Source organism: Coffea eugenioides, chromosome 3 (genome assembly GCF_003713205.1).
Source record: "Coffea eugenioides isolate CCC68of chromosome 3, Ceug_1.0, whole genome shotgun sequence".
NCBI classification, from domain to species: Eukaryota; Viridiplantae; Streptophyta; class Magnoliopsida; order Gentianales; family Rubiaceae; genus Coffea; species Coffea eugenioides.
In genome coordinates this window covers 4,315,732-4,330,475 of record NC_040037.1, presented here as the reverse complement: position 1 = coordinate 4,330,475, position 14,744 = coordinate 4,315,732, and the positions used below count along the sequence as shown (strand labels likewise).

Sequence of the window (14,744 nt, the reverse complement as noted above, 5' to 3'; positions counted from 1 at the left end):
GCATTGCAAATATAAGAGACTATAGTTTATTTACAAGATTCATTTTGTAGAGATTATGATCTTATGTTTTATAAACAAAAATTTAATTAATGTAGAATATATATTCAAAAAAATGTGTTTTTTATTTCAAACTTTTATTGATTTTGAATTTTTTAAAAAATTTTCCTTTATCTTGTATTTTCTTTGCATGCTTGTTCCTTGGTGAGAAACTTTTTTAAGAACAAAGTTTTTTATTAAAATTTTAGATGAATGTGTAAAATATAAAATTATATCAGTATAAATTTTTTTTAAAAAAAATTAAATGATAAGTGGAGTGGAGCAAAGTACCCGTTAATCCGACCTTATCTCAGCGAATACCCTATAATCGGGTATGAATAAGGATAAAAAAAATAACTAACCTGCAAAGCATGAATCGGGCTAATCAAATAATGGACAGGACGAATATCCGATCCACGTCCACCCGTAGTAGAAGGTTAAAAATCTGGAGTTGATAGAAAGACAGAGGGGAGTCGTGCAAAGTGAGCAAGTGAACCACGTCGCTGTCTTATGTGGATTGTTTTCACTTGGAACTAAGTTGCGAAATCTTAAATGCAGATTCCTAGACTGCTTGTTCGCACTCAATACTTTTTTTCTGATCCATTCAGCACCAAAAATGGTAGGTAGAACAGGAAAAAATGCAAATATTAGAGCATCCAAGATTTGAATGTCAGTTGTGCCAAAAGTCATTAAGGTCAAGCAAGAAAAACTTAATTGTCATGTTATTAATTAATAATAACAGTAATTGAAGACTCCTAGATTAGATCCTAGTTTTGTGATGCAAGATTTTTTTTTTTCCTTTTTTCCAGAGTGAAAACTTAACATGTTTTCCAAAGTGTTTAATCTTAAATCTTAAAAAGAAAATGAAAAGGGACCCCTTTTGAAAACTGACTCCTTGTATTTACTGGAGTGCTCCTTTCATAGCGCATATGCAATTGTCAATGGTGGTCCAAAACAGCCTCACAAGTTAAAATCAATATTGCATTGTCAATTTAACACCACGTGTTAGAAGAAAAAAAAAAAGATAATGGACAGCAAACTCAGCGGATAAGGTATTTAATGTATGGCCTTATTTCGCACAGGTGTTGTCTGTTTGAATGCATATGAAATAAAAATGTAATTTAGAATTATATTTATGATATAAACAGAACAAAATTTGAATTTTTTTTTTTGTTGCAAATCTTAATAACCAAAACCAATTTTTTGTGTAAAACAAGAGAGAGAGCATCTGGAAGGAGTTCATTTTCCCTTTTTTTTTTGTTATCTTTTGGCTCTCTCTCCATTTTATTTTTTTTTTGGGGGGGAATTTGATGGAAAGACGAAATCAAACGTGTTATTAAAGGAGGAGGAGGAGGAATTGTGAAGATTAAAAGAACGCATTACTACACGGTTGGTTTGGAAGGATCAAATAGGTAGTAGTACCCAGGCGGATGGTTGTGCTGGACTGCTTTTATCGCTCAACCACCACATCAGCCGGAGAAATTTCTTGTAATGGAGGAACACGCGAGTGCTGGCGGTCCTTTTCCGTTTTCGTTCTTCCAGTCCAGGCCGCAAAAAGAATCTTAAGATTTCAGCCAAATCCGGGAGGAAAGGAAGAAACGAAAACTTGCCATCGGGCAGCGTCTGTATTCTATTGAGCTGTCGATGTCAAATGGGGTGCTGGCAAAGGAGGACAAATTGGAAATTTTTGGCCGAGTCATTTTCACTTCTAATCAAACAACTTTAGGGCTGTTGGGATGGATCGTGTTGTAACTTTCGATCACCTGACCAGCTCTCTGTTTAACACTCCTTATTACTAGGAGTGACCAACTGGGATTTTGCCAAATTGGCGTCCCCCTCAACTTGACATGAATTATTTTGATGATCAAAAATGTAAGTCAACGATGTGTTTCAGCCGCCACCGTATTGATTTAAGAGAGTAAAAAGTTGGTAGCATCAAGTATTAGGATGTACAATGTTAGCTCTAAAATGCTTGGCCTAACATTCTGCAGGATAAAATGTGGCAAGGAATCTCACCAAATTATTAGCCAAATCAAGATCATCAGGTTGCCAAATTTGGCAGCAAGAGGATCAGCCAAATCAAGAATCTCATTTTAACTTCAACTTTTTATACTGTACCCAACAGGTAATTAGCTTGTTCAAGTCTTCAAGAACAATCAACTCAACCATGTTAATCAACTTGATGTTAAAACCTTCAGAATAAGAAGCAGCAATCATGTACTTGTAACCACTTTTACTAGCCATGCCTGAATCAAAATCTTAGAATATGGTATAATCACAAGTAGCTGTTCGCTTTTACAATGTCCCACTATCCACAAACTACAAAATGATCCCCACAATCCCACAAGCCAAAAGGGGGAGTAGCACTTGAAGGATAATATTTAGTTTGCAATCCCTCCATCCGAGCAATTAATTTAGATAAAGTGCCTACATCTGTCAAGCTTTCATGGGGGAATGACATCATTAAGTCGTCCAACTAAAACTTCATGGTCAAAACAGATGGTCCAAAAAGGAGGGCTAAAGCTAGAAGCATGGTAATGGTATCTGACTTAGATTGCACTGCCATGGATTGTAAGCACAAACATAATTGCTGATGGAGAAAAATGTAAAGAGGTGAGGTTGGGAGTTCTAATAGGCACGTGCAAGAAATTTGGTGCTTATGAAGGGGCTGGTGGTTCAGGCTTCACAAGTGCGGGCTCCTCTGATTGAAGAGTAGGATAGATAAGTGCTGCAAGTGATATGGGCATGATGCAAAGTGCTTTAGATTGAAGATATTGCATTGCAGCCCCAACATCTTCTTCCATTAGCTTAGCTACTTCCCGTTCTGTTTCTTCGTTGGACCATTTCTCCCAAACTTGCTGGTTGGATATGTTTTCACCAGTATCGCCCTTTATTTTTGACAAGCAAAATTTGTCAAGGTTAAAGCAGCTTTTGTGGAAGCAAACAAGGAGATTGTTCTGAAGAACATGAGCTTTTGTGCAGCTCAAGGCTTAATACAAATAAATTATGCTTCACATTACCTCAACAGTCTGCAATGGAATGTCAGCAACAAGTTGTGCCACTGCACCAGCTCCCCCTAGCCTACTCATGCTCAATACCTGATAAGTAGTTGATTGGCATGAGATTAGGGCAGCAGGTAAAAAAAAGGGTAATATCTGCAAAACCTACAGATGTGACATTAATTGAATATTTATCCGAATGAAATTAGTAATGAGATGTCCAGGCAACCTATCATATTCATATCAATAGATGAAGAATAATTTAGAAGGAAAGCAGTTCCTCATGGGCAGGTATCTTACTTGACCAACCCCCCTTCCTGGCACCACAGTACCTATTTTAGATTTCTTCTGTTAAAACTTGGTCTGGACTTGCATATGTTGTAGTTCAGACCAAACAATCTTGTTCATACTTTGTAGCATTAGAGTCCAAAACATTTAAGTAATGGAACCTGCTAGGTCAGCACCATCTATTGGACGAAATTTGTCAACCTCGTCAAAAGGTTGTAAAAAGAGCAAGATCAAGCCACAAATCCTAGAAATGTCTTTTAGGAGATGAACTTCAAGCCACTCTTAAATCCTATATCATCAAGAATACTTCAGCCAGGATGGCTTCATTCATTAAATGAAATCTACCTGCTGAGGTAACTATATAAGTGCCCATTTCCCTCAACTGACATTCAAGCACTATTAATTTGTCTTTGATTGCAATCAGCCAAGATGCTTCTGAAACAAATGCAGCTTCCAGGCAAATTACAATTGGAAAGCCAAGTATGACAACAAAGTGATCACCAATAATAACTTAAAATCTCTGCAACTGGCATGGCCATACCTTGACCTGAAGCCTTAAGAACTTCACATAATCTAGAATCTCATCAAGCATTGCAGCTCGATCTGTCTGCCAAGTTAAGGGAGAAAAAGGAAAAGAGAGAAAACACCAAATTTCAGTCCCAAAACAATATACATCCTGCTTAAAGAGAAAAGGAACACATTCTACTGTGTAAATTCTGTTTAACATCTTGTTATACAACCCATAGTCGGTTAAGTTGATAATGAATCGTCATTATAAAACAGAGCAATCACCATGACAAAAAAGTGAAGAATTTTTTCATTCCTAAGCTACACTTCAATCCCACAACATACATTGGCAAACAGCTCAAAGGTCATTGTCCCACTGAATTGTGTGACATATAAATAATGATATATCAATCTGGGTGACCACGTTTGCTAAAGTAGCAACAACCTAACTATGCCATCAGTACACAGTCATTAATGTATCACATAATCCTTAAAAGATAATATAATCATCTTATTCATATTCCATTGCAGAAACTTATCAATAAGCTTTTGCTGCAGAAGTAAAATAGTATGAATTAACGAAGTGATGAGTTAGCAAAGAGAAAAGATTACTGAAACATTTCCAATAATCTACATTGTCAACAGATAAATAGAGCAAAACCTTGTTGCAGCTAGGAACAAGTTCCTGCAAGGCCTTTATTCTTTCTGATATCCTCTCTCTACGTAGCTGTGACATGAGATCAATACATTTGCACAAGTTAAAAAGATGTCTCTTCTTAAACTACCTCGAATAGCTCAATTATCTTAGTTTTATTACCCTCTCAGCAATACTATGGGGATCTGTCGCTTGTCCTCTTCGGGCACGAACCCTTGGCCTAATGGCAGGTGGATGTGGGACAGTCACTGCAGTGCTTGGTGTTGGTTGGCCCTGAAAAGCCTGCAAAAGCCATTCAGGGGTTCAAGATTTTACCTACTCATAAAACTGACAATTTATTAAGACTATCATAAGTGCTTGACAATTTATTGAGAGTATCATAACCTCTCATCAACATAAATTCCGGAACACAATGACTTCCTTTGGATGCATAACCTGAAATTGGACTATTATAGTACTACCTTGGCTATACATGTAACTCCAACCACTAGACAATCTGAAGTATCTTTATAGCCAAAACATACAGCCAAAAATCGAACTACGTCTTCCATAGATGTATGATCATTATAGATGAAGTATAGAAAATAATATCACCTGCTGGACATGAGGTGCAGCATGCCGCATCCCGTGAGGCTGCATTTGTTCAAAGCCCGGGTACAAGCTTCCCATATTTACAGCTTCCCCTCTATCCTGCAAGCAATAACATAAAGAATATCAAATTATCAACCAGACTAACAAAAAAGTCCATTTCTTATTTCCATTTTCACTCGAGAACAAAATCACCACCAAAAATCAAGATAAAGAGGTTCAAATTTCCCTCCAAATTTCAGTCAATTCACCCAAAAAAACTCATTTTTTTATAGTAAACGAAAGGAAACAGTAGAAAAAAGAAAACAAAAAAAAAAATCACAAAGCTTACTGCTTTAACACCAAAAGCTCCAGTGTCAGTGACGTCATCGCGGCCATTATCCAAGCTAAGACCTAAAGGGAACAGCTGTTGATGATGGTGTAGACCGCCAGCGACGGAGCTGAGCTGAGAGACAGCAGAGTTAAGCGAGGCCGTGTCCGACGTGCTTCCGACGTCGTTTACTGGCAAGCCGGAGTAGGAAGGGAGTTGGAGAATTTGCTCAAGGAAGTCGTCCGTGGGGTATCCTTCCTGAGGTGGGTTTGTTGCCATGTCTGGGGAAAACTCGTCGGAGACGGAGAATTTCCCGGCGAGGGGACTATCGCAGAGAAGGATAGAGAGAGAGAAAAGGTGGAAGAGGATGTTTGCTTGTTTGTCGTTTGGTGTGGACTGTGGAGTTTTCTGGTAGCGTGCCTATTTAGTGTTAGTGCGTTTGGGGAAATGAAAAGTGTGACGACTTTTGGCAGTTTTGGTCTGTCAGGGTTGAAAATTGTAGTTTTGGAGAGATTGTGGGTGGAAATATAAAATTAGAATTAGGATTTGGGAAAAGGTTATTGTTTTTCTTTAATTTTTTTTTTTACTATTTATTTGTAGCAGAGTGTAACTTTGAAATATTAGCCAAACTATCTACAAGTCAATTGCAGACATAGCTAGATTATAAAGGCAAAGAAGGCAAATGTTATTTGCATTCTCATTTTTGTTAGTCACACTTGCACTGTCATTTTCATCATATAATTTTTATTTATTAGATTATACGATAAAATAAACGATGAGAGTACGATTAACAAAAAAAAAGAGTACGAATAACAGTTTTCGACCAAAAAATAGAATAACGATAAATATAGAAAAGTAGTAGGTAAAAATTGTCTCTAACTTTGAAGGTTATAGCATTTGTTTGAATTTTCTATTTCATTGAACTCTCTTTTTCCATGTATTAGTATTTCCAATTTCCTATATATATACACACACATACTATATACATGCATCCTATATATATATATACACACACACACACATATATATCTTACTAAAAGCCTTTTAGGGTATTGTTGGCAATCAACATTCTAAAATGAATTTTTAGGATTCTAGTAATTTTTTTTTTTTTGTTTGTCAAATTCTACAAACAAAAACAGATTAACTCCATATCATATAAACGCTACAAACATAACTAAACTTGCTTAGGTAGAAAGTCCAAATACCAAATACTCCACTATTTCAACAGATAAGTGGTTATTAAAAAATTTACAAACCAAGGAGGCAAAAAAAAAAAAAAAAAAAAAGATTAAAAAGATACAGCGTGTAATATCTCTCCCACTGTGTGATCTGTGTGTTTTGCATAGCTCATCTATCTTGCTGTCACTACTGATCGTGGAGATGATCCTTCCTCAGAAAGATCAAAGTAAAGATCATCACTCTTGCACAATGCGTACACAATGTCCACCATACTAGGCCTTTTTGAAGGATCTCTGCTCAAACAAGCAATTGCGACGGTCATTACATTCACAACACTTTCCATTGAGATCGTCTCCTTGAGCAAATACTCATCCATCCATTCTCTCATCTTCTTCACCTTTCTGTCTTCTGTTCCCTCCAAAACTCCATCAACTTTAGCCCATAAAACCTTCCCCTCTTCGTCGATCGCCTCCTTGCCTGAAATGAGCTCAAGCAACACCACCCCGAAAGAGAAAACATCCATTTTAGTAGAAACAACACCATCAGTGAGATATTCAGGGGCAATGTAGCCCTGAGTTCCAACAATGTGCATTGTTATGGCATTGCAGCCTGATTTTGCCAGCCCGAAATTCGCAATTTTGGCTCTCATCTTTGAGTCTAGCAGAATATTGCTGCTTTTGATATCTTTGTGGACAACTTGTGGTCTTGTGTGCTCATGAATGTATTGCAGACCATTTGCAACATCAATTCCAATTCTCAACCTTGTTCTCCAGTTTAGCTTATCATTCTTGTTACCATGCAGCCATGAATGAAGAGAACCATTTTCAACATATTCATAGACCAGATAACAATTTGCCTCCTCTGGATCTATGCAGAAGCCTTCTAGCTTCACTAAGTTCCCATGGTTCACCTTCAACCAAGAGGGGGGGGGGGAGAAAAAGTGGTTAAAATCTGGAATTTGATCATGTTAGTAAAATCTGGTTAAATGCTCTGTGTATGTAGACCAAAAACAGGGACAAGCAACAAAGGTTCCAGAAGTGAAAAAGTCCAAGAGACCAGAATTGTCAAAGTTCACACACACAATTTTTGGGATTGTCCAAAAGTCCCAAGTTTATTATGCTAATGACATCAGTCGAGTTCCCATTCAACACAACCAAACGATAAAACAAGAGAGTATAATTAGTACTACTGATTTGCAGGATGCTGGCCTATGTGTCAAAGTTCAATTGCAAATGGAACAGGATGACAGCATTTTTACAGGGTTTAATTAAATGTGGACTTTTGTCATCCAGAGGACAAGTGGAGTTTATAAAAATCATCATGCTTAAGAAAAAGACAGGCCCACTTCACCTAATCTCATATATTCCCTTAGCAAGTGAATGATCAATAATGTGGTAATTAATTTTTTAAATAATCAATTAAGGTAGAAGTTAAAGCTTCTGCTTTCAAATATCAATACGTATCTTTCTTTCTCATCTCATACTATTCCATTTTTCTTGTCCAAATTGTCATCATTAGTCTCATTGAAAAGTTGTCATTTGTTACTCGGAATGAATGAAAGGTAGTTAAGACATTAACGCATGAGAAATGGTAAATCTTGTACTTCTAGATGTCCAGGAAAATTCACTGACCACTCCTAAGGAAATGGTCAAAAATTATGATCAGAAATTTCTAGAAATATTGTAAAAAAAAATGAAGTATTAGAATGAAAAAACAGTAAAAAGGATGAAACTTTTTACCTTCTGTAAGATCTTGAGTTCTTCATAGGCATTCCAGTTCATCTTCTTGATGGCATAAGGTTCTCCATTGATGCTGCCTTTATAGACAGACCCTTGAATCACCAAACTTTCATCAAAATCGTCCGTAGCTTCTCTCAACTCTTCAATTCCAAACACTTTATACTTGTCCAAGTAGTCTGAAACATCAGCTAATAAATTCACCCCTGCATCCTTCGACAGTGCCCTGTCTGCCCTGTCAAATTTCTGTTTCTCCACGTCTTTCCCCTTTGCCAACTTTTTCTTAAGCAAAGCCTCCCTATGAAGCCATAAACCACAAACAAATATCAGCAAGAGCCCACATATACCTAAGCCAATTCCCAGACCTATGACAGCACCTTTCCTGTCATTTTTACGCTGAGAAACGGGAGAAACGGGAGAGGCAGGAGGAACTATGGGCTGTGAAAGCCCAGGAAGCCGTGATACCGGGATGAAAACTGTGTCAAAAGGCTGAGTATTGTTACCATTAACATCAATTATAGACTGTACTGTTGACCCAAACCTTGAGGCAAGAGAAGAGAAGTTATCAGAAGGATGGTAAACGTAGCTAATAAGATAGTTGGTGCGGTTTCGCAACTGTGTTGAGTTGGGACACTTGCAAAAGATTGGAAACACCGTATTACTGCCAATAGCCAGATTGGTTGCGACCAGAGTTGGGTTCACAACTTCAACTGATTGGTAAGTGGTGAGATTTTGGTAATTCGTAGTTGATAGTTTCAAGAAGGTGTCACCGCCTTTTATGGTGTAGTTGAAGGCAGCATATGAGATGTTGCCAAAAGTACTGTTGATAAAATTACATCCACAACTAATCGGAACAAAAAGGGATTCATCAGGGAGGAGTGGGGAGGTTGTATTGGATATGTTACTCGGTTTTGCTATCGTCGGTCGGCTGACGGAGAACAGATCACCTATGGATGCCAGGTCAAGAAAATTAGGAGCCAAAGCTCTGTACAGGACATAGGTTTGGCATGGATAGACAGCCCCAGTCGTTGAGCAGGCGTATCCTGTGGTGGTTGGTCCTTGAGCTTCAGTAAGACTCAGATTCTGAGAATAAAGGAAGAGGAAAATCAGAAAGGAGAGATATCTTGATTTGATTCTCATCTTTGCTTTGAACTTGAGAAGGGCTGTTACATTAGTTCCGCAACCAAGAAACTAATAAAAGAACCCTTATATACTGCTAGAAAAATTGAAGGCAAAGGTTCCAATCTAGTTTATATGGTGCCGAAGAAGTCAAGTTCTCAGTTCTCTGTATTCTCAGTTTCTCACCATGCTTGGCAGAAGAACATGGAACTTCCTCCTTGTTGGTCCCACTCACAAGAATTCGCGGTCAACCATTTCATTTCTGTCTTTGTTGTTTTCTGACTATTTTAAGGAAAAAAGAATGCAATTACGCACCGTTGCTTTGACATGTCCGACCCTTGCATCAGGGCATTAAACCCTGTTTGGATTGCATTTTTCATCATTTTTCATGAAAAAATTATTGTAACGATTTGATATATGTGAGAAAAAAAGATAATAGAAAAATGTGATTACGAAAAATGATTCAATTTTTTTGATAAAAATGGCAATCCAAACAGGGCTATTTGTATTTTTTTTCTCCCAATTTTCCTTGAATATGAATATATATCCCCCAAGTTTTCTAGTCTGCGGTTGAGTTTTCTTACTATAGCTTGAAATAAGCAACATGTCTTACATTATCCAAAATAGTCATAGCCAATTTTTGTGGAGATCTTACAAAATTTTTCACATGGAATTGCAAGGTAAAATAATAAATGAAAAAAAAAGAACCATTTGTAATTTTCAAGTATTCTTTGGTGGTGCTGGAGGTCAGGGATTCAACCCCTGCCTCCCTCAAATTGAACCCCTGACCTCCCTCAAATTTGCCACAATATGTGACTGGTTTTAGTTGACCATCTCCCCTTGCCGATTTCTCCTTAAATTAGGTTAGTTTAAATTATAGGGCATCTATCGATGCAGATAAAAAAAAAAAAGTATTCTGCAGTGGATACTATCAAGCTTTAATTGCATCTGTCCTGTGATGTATATGATAGTTGACCAGTTCAAAATCCAGGGGCGAACCATCTATCGGGTGAACAGGAAACAGAAATCAGTAGTAGTGTCTTTAATGTAATTAGGTTTTTTTTTTTTTTTCTCACATTTGTATAACCTACTCTATTCTAATCTAAGGGGAGGGAGAGCCTAAGGAGGCTGTGGTGAGAACTAGTGGGTATACAGACCCAACTAGATCAAGGGAGTGTTATGGCACAATCCTTAGATTTTTTTCACGGCAGGTGAGATTTGAACCCTCAACCTACAGTCCAAGGAGTGACTTAAACCCCTCCCTGGTGGCCACTGAGCCATTGGCCGAGTGGTTAAAGACCAATGTATTAGGTGGCAGATGGCTTTATTGTGCAGTGGCTGTGACTTTCTATTAGTTTGAAACTTTGGTGTGATAGCCAATGAGAGTTTAGCGTATTGGAAGGGTTGTCTTCTTGAAAACTAAGCTGGGCCGTAGTTCACACTTCACAAATGGGAGAAAAATCAAACCACAAAGGAAACACAACTTTGCCACTTCTAAAGTTCTAAAGACTCAATAGACGACTTGACTTCATAATTAAATATTCGACTATCAGGCAACTTTGTAGTTGGTACAGACCAACATACACGACAATGGAGAAATGAGTTTAAACCTATGGAGTTTTCCAAGAGTAAATCATTCATTCCCAAGATATTCAAGAAGAGAGGCCCAATCCCCTATACGTTATCCTTAGGACTCGAACCGTGGTCACCATGTCCACCACGTGTCATTCAGTTGTTGGAAAGAATCACTCTTTCACTCCTCAGTCTTGGTCTTTCTTGTGACTCTGTACTTGGATGTTGTTAGAAAATAAATGAAGATATTTTTGCCACTTCCGTCTGAAATGGGATTCTACCTTTTTACATGCCTATGTGAGAATGGGATCTGAGGCTGGAACGGTTGTTAGAGAAATCGTTTCGGAAGGTGTAACATCATTTGCATATGGTATAATATCATATGTACAAGGTGTAACAATAGAACAATAATGAGTAACACTAGAACAATATTTTTGTGAGTCCCACACGACATAAAAATCGAATTACAAGGAGTGACCTGAGCCGCACAAATTTTTTTGATCTAATCATGGCCGTGAACCTTCCGAAACGGTTGTAGAGACAACCGTTCCAGCCCCTCCTCCGTGAGAATGCTAGATATCTAGAAACCTGCCAAAAGGATATTCTTGGCATGCATTTCCACTGCAGGGAATGATGCATTTCTGCAGAACCATTAAATGGAAAAAGAATTTTTGATACCATTCTGCTATTATTGCAGCATTTACGTGTATTGTGGGGAACATTAAAACTCAATGATGGAATCATGGAAGAGCTATTATATACTATCTTATAGTAAAGTTCTCTGTCCTTCTTTCTTTCTGAAATTTCTGTAATCAATTCTTCAGAGCATTTCCTGTTTGCTAACGCTTCAGAGCTAAGGTTTCCTATCCATTCCTGCATAATCTTGCCAAGAGTGGGATTCGAATATCAAATCTCTTGCATAATTTCTCAAACATTCAGCAAGGGAGGAGTCAAAAACGATAACTTACAGAATAAAGTCTGTATCAACCTCTGCATCATTAATTTCTTGCTTCTGATCAAATTTATCTCTTCATTATGTCATCCTTCGTCACAGTGAAATCCCAAAGGTCCCCATACTTTTCATTGAAATCCCATATATCCATCGTATTGTAATCATTTATTAGCTTATCACGAGCACCTCTCTCCATGTTGTATATTTGAGGCTCAAAGTTGTGTGGTTCACTTGGCTTACCCATCTCAATAATGCAAAATACTGCAGCAAAAACAACTGCTCCAATATACAAGTACTCTCCCTGCATGTCAATAGGTGAAATCAGCATTTCTCAGTTCAAGGCTGAAATGTATCTACTTTATTCAATTTTACGAAACAAAGTAATATCAGACGTGCATTCTGTTTTTAGTGTTAATATGGCTCTTCTCACCGGTACATTGAAGTACATGCCAGCAGCAATTGCTGGCAGGAATAGCCAAGAAATAAGACCTGCAACCAGGCAGAAAGAGGAACAAGTTGTATGCTTTAATTATCTTGGAAGACATATATATAGGTTAAGAGTTCTGTAGGATGATGGTCAATACCTTGGAATCCTGTAGGAGGTCCCATTGCTGCATAACCTTCTGCAATCGATCCCCAAAATGTTCCTGGAATGAGAATTTGAAATTCATATTCGCAATGAACAATGACTCTAATCCTGCTAATGATGATGGAGCTAGGCGTCAAGGAATTCAAACTAAATCAACTCTGCGAGATTACATGACTTGCATTGCTTCATAACCAGCTAAAAACGACTAAAGCGTTTTATTGTTTCATTAACACATTGAACCCTACAACTTCTGCCTTTAGTTGAAAGTACTAACCGTAGGGTTTCAAAACTTGAACTTTCATGGAAATTCACGGGGAAAATTCCTTCTCCATAAATGATTCCGGATGGTTTCATCATGGCAAAAGCGAAATATTACTTTTGGACTTCTGTATGATGTATCATGAAGCATCAAGCAAATCAATGATTAAACAAGATTTTTTCCTTTCCCTTGCAACTTGCAGGGCTCTAAGTTCACTTAAACAGTACTTTAAAACTGGTTTGTTCCATAAAATTCCACTCATGGGAAATTTGTAATAGTCTAAGAATGCTTTAAGGAATATTCTTAAGCAAGATGGCTGGATGATGAAGTAAAATGAGCCCTACCTTTATCGTCACCTTCATAGTAAGTATGGTGATCATCATAATATCCAAACTTAAAGTCATCCTGTAATCACAAACACAAAAGTAACTAAATATGCCTGAGTTTTTAAGACCCTTGGAGTATACTGAATCGCCAGGCTAACAAAGAAAAAACATACCTCTTCAATTCCGTTCGTTCTCCAGCGGTCCACAAAATCTTCATTCAGGTCAGGCTCTATTTCTGATAAACCTGCATTCAATCTTTTTGAGCTAATCCTGCTAAGCTGAGGATTAATCCTTGAGAAAAATGAACCCGGGATCTTCTGAAACGAGGGTATTAACTTAGTTTGACATGATTCACATCTGGTTGAAGCAACTTTTCTGGCTAAATTGATGGAGAAAACTGAGGGCGTCACTGATCCTGCCATTTTTTCCGTTAATCCTCTGTTTCTTGGTGTTTTTTGGGTTCTTTTTAATTTTCATTCCTAAAGATCAAGTCACTATAGAGGCAAAATTTTTGGTGTGAAGGTCCAGTTAACTTGTAACATGTGTTGAGAAAGCAACTTTGGTTTTGGCTTTATTGCAAGAATTTTGTCCTCTGATGTGGTACCTGTGTCACAGCTTAATATTGATGCCCCTTCTCAATTTCTTGAGTGAATTTGTCTGGGTAGCATGTTCAAATGGACGATGGATGCCATCTTATCCACTTCTCCTTTTAGCCAAAGCAAATAGGCCATGGATAAGGTCTGGGGTCCTGCTGTTAACTGGGTTCGTTTTTTGGATTCATAAACTTTGAGCAAAATCAGAAGCTTAAAATTACAAAAAGGCTTAATTAAGGCGATAAACAATATAATTTCTTGACATCTTTTTCATTTGAGTTAAAAGCTTTTAAAGCTCCTAAACTAAACTTTTACTTAGTTGCAGCTTTGGTCTTAATTATAGTAGCATTTGACTACCCTTATCAAAGTGTTCATTCAATAAATGGCAGGTAATATCTTGTAATGCTCAAAAGAGTGCCATGTAAATGGTAAAAGAACAACTCCTCATACAATCATCCTATTTTGTTTAGTATTTTCTTTTTGCTCCGAGTGAAAGAAGAGCAAGTGTTCGATTTTGCATTTATGATACAGGTCGAAAGTCTTGAGGCTATTTGTAGCATATTTGGAATTTTGTTGAATTTTTAACCATGAATTTGTCATTTTAGATCTACAAATCATTATCTAGAGTTCATAAGAAAAACAAAGGGCATATTCTTCTGGAATTTGTATATAGTTACAAGTTACAAGTTTTTTAATTATAAAGGCAAAAAACCTTAAATTCTAAGGCTATTTGAAACATATTTAGATTTTTGTTGAACTTTGATCCATGAATTTTGTCATTTTGAATCTACAAATAATTGTCAAGTTTCGTTAGAAACACAAAAACTGCCGTTTGGATGGACTGTTTTTTGAGATATTTAGTTTTTTAAATAAAATGTTAGAGTAATACACCCAAAAACACTCTAAATACACCTATAAAAAATCAAAAATTAATTATAAAAAATATCACCATCCCTTTCTTCCTTCGCCCCACCACCCCTTCCTTCATCTTCCTCCTCATCCTTTCCACCACCTCCACTTTTTGCCCCCAACCTCC

At 37.3% G+C, this 14,744-nt stretch overlaps 3 protein-coding genes across 5 annotated transcripts; all 3 read right to left on the bottom strand.

Annotated features, from left to right (window-relative positions):
* Positions 1-2,236: 2,236 nt before the first annotated feature.
* Positions 2,237-5,824, bottom strand: LOC113765159 (transcription factor UNE12-like). The gene is made up of 7 exons (XM_027309241.1): positions 5,405-5,824; positions 5,080-5,175; positions 4,648-4,767; positions 4,492-4,557; positions 3,865-3,930; positions 3,057-3,134; positions 2,237-2,924 (listed from the first exon to the last, which is right to left on the bottom strand). The coding sequence occupies exons 1-7, from the start codon at positions 5,660-5,662 to the stop codon at positions 2,694-2,696; spliced, it is 915 nt and encodes a 304-aa protein (XP_027165042.1). The 5' UTR covers positions 5,663-5,824; the 3' UTR covers positions 2,237-2,693.
* Positions 5,825-6,537: 713 nt separating this feature from the next.
* Positions 6,538-9,621, bottom strand: LOC113764633 (serine/threonine receptor-like kinase NFP). The gene is made up of 2 exons (XM_027308594.1): positions 8,302-9,621; positions 6,538-7,472 (listed from the first exon to the last, which is right to left on the bottom strand). Exons 1-2 carry the CDS (start codon positions 9,436-9,438, stop codon positions 6,735-6,737), a joined length of 1,875 nt encoding a protein of 624 aa, XP_027164395.1. The 5' UTR covers positions 9,439-9,621; the 3' UTR covers positions 6,538-6,734.
* A 1,753-nt stretch (positions 9,622-11,374) lies between these two features.
* Positions 11,375-13,659, bottom strand: LOC113765152 (photosynthetic NDH subunit of subcomplex B 5, chloroplastic). Of its 3 annotated transcripts, none has more exons than XR_003467703.1 (6): positions 13,289-13,659; positions 13,134-13,194; positions 12,526-12,588; positions 12,372-12,430; positions 11,958-12,242; positions 11,375-11,871 (listed from the first exon to the last, which is right to left on the bottom strand). XR_003467703.1 is itself a non-coding variant. In XM_027309232.1 (5 exons), exons 1-5 carry the CDS (start codon positions 13,535-13,537, stop codon positions 12,012-12,014), a joined length of 663 nt encoding a protein of 220 aa, XP_027165033.1. In that variant the 5' UTR covers positions 13,538-13,659; the 3' UTR covers positions 11,894-12,011. The 3 variants fall into 3 exon arrangements, 1 of the variants encoding a protein (XP_027165033.1); XR_003467704.1 differs by having other exon boundaries at positions 11,375-11,862; XM_027309232.1 differs by lacking the exon at positions 11,375-11,871 and having other exon boundaries at positions 11,894-12,242.
* Positions 13,660-14,744: the final 1,085 nt, after the last annotated feature.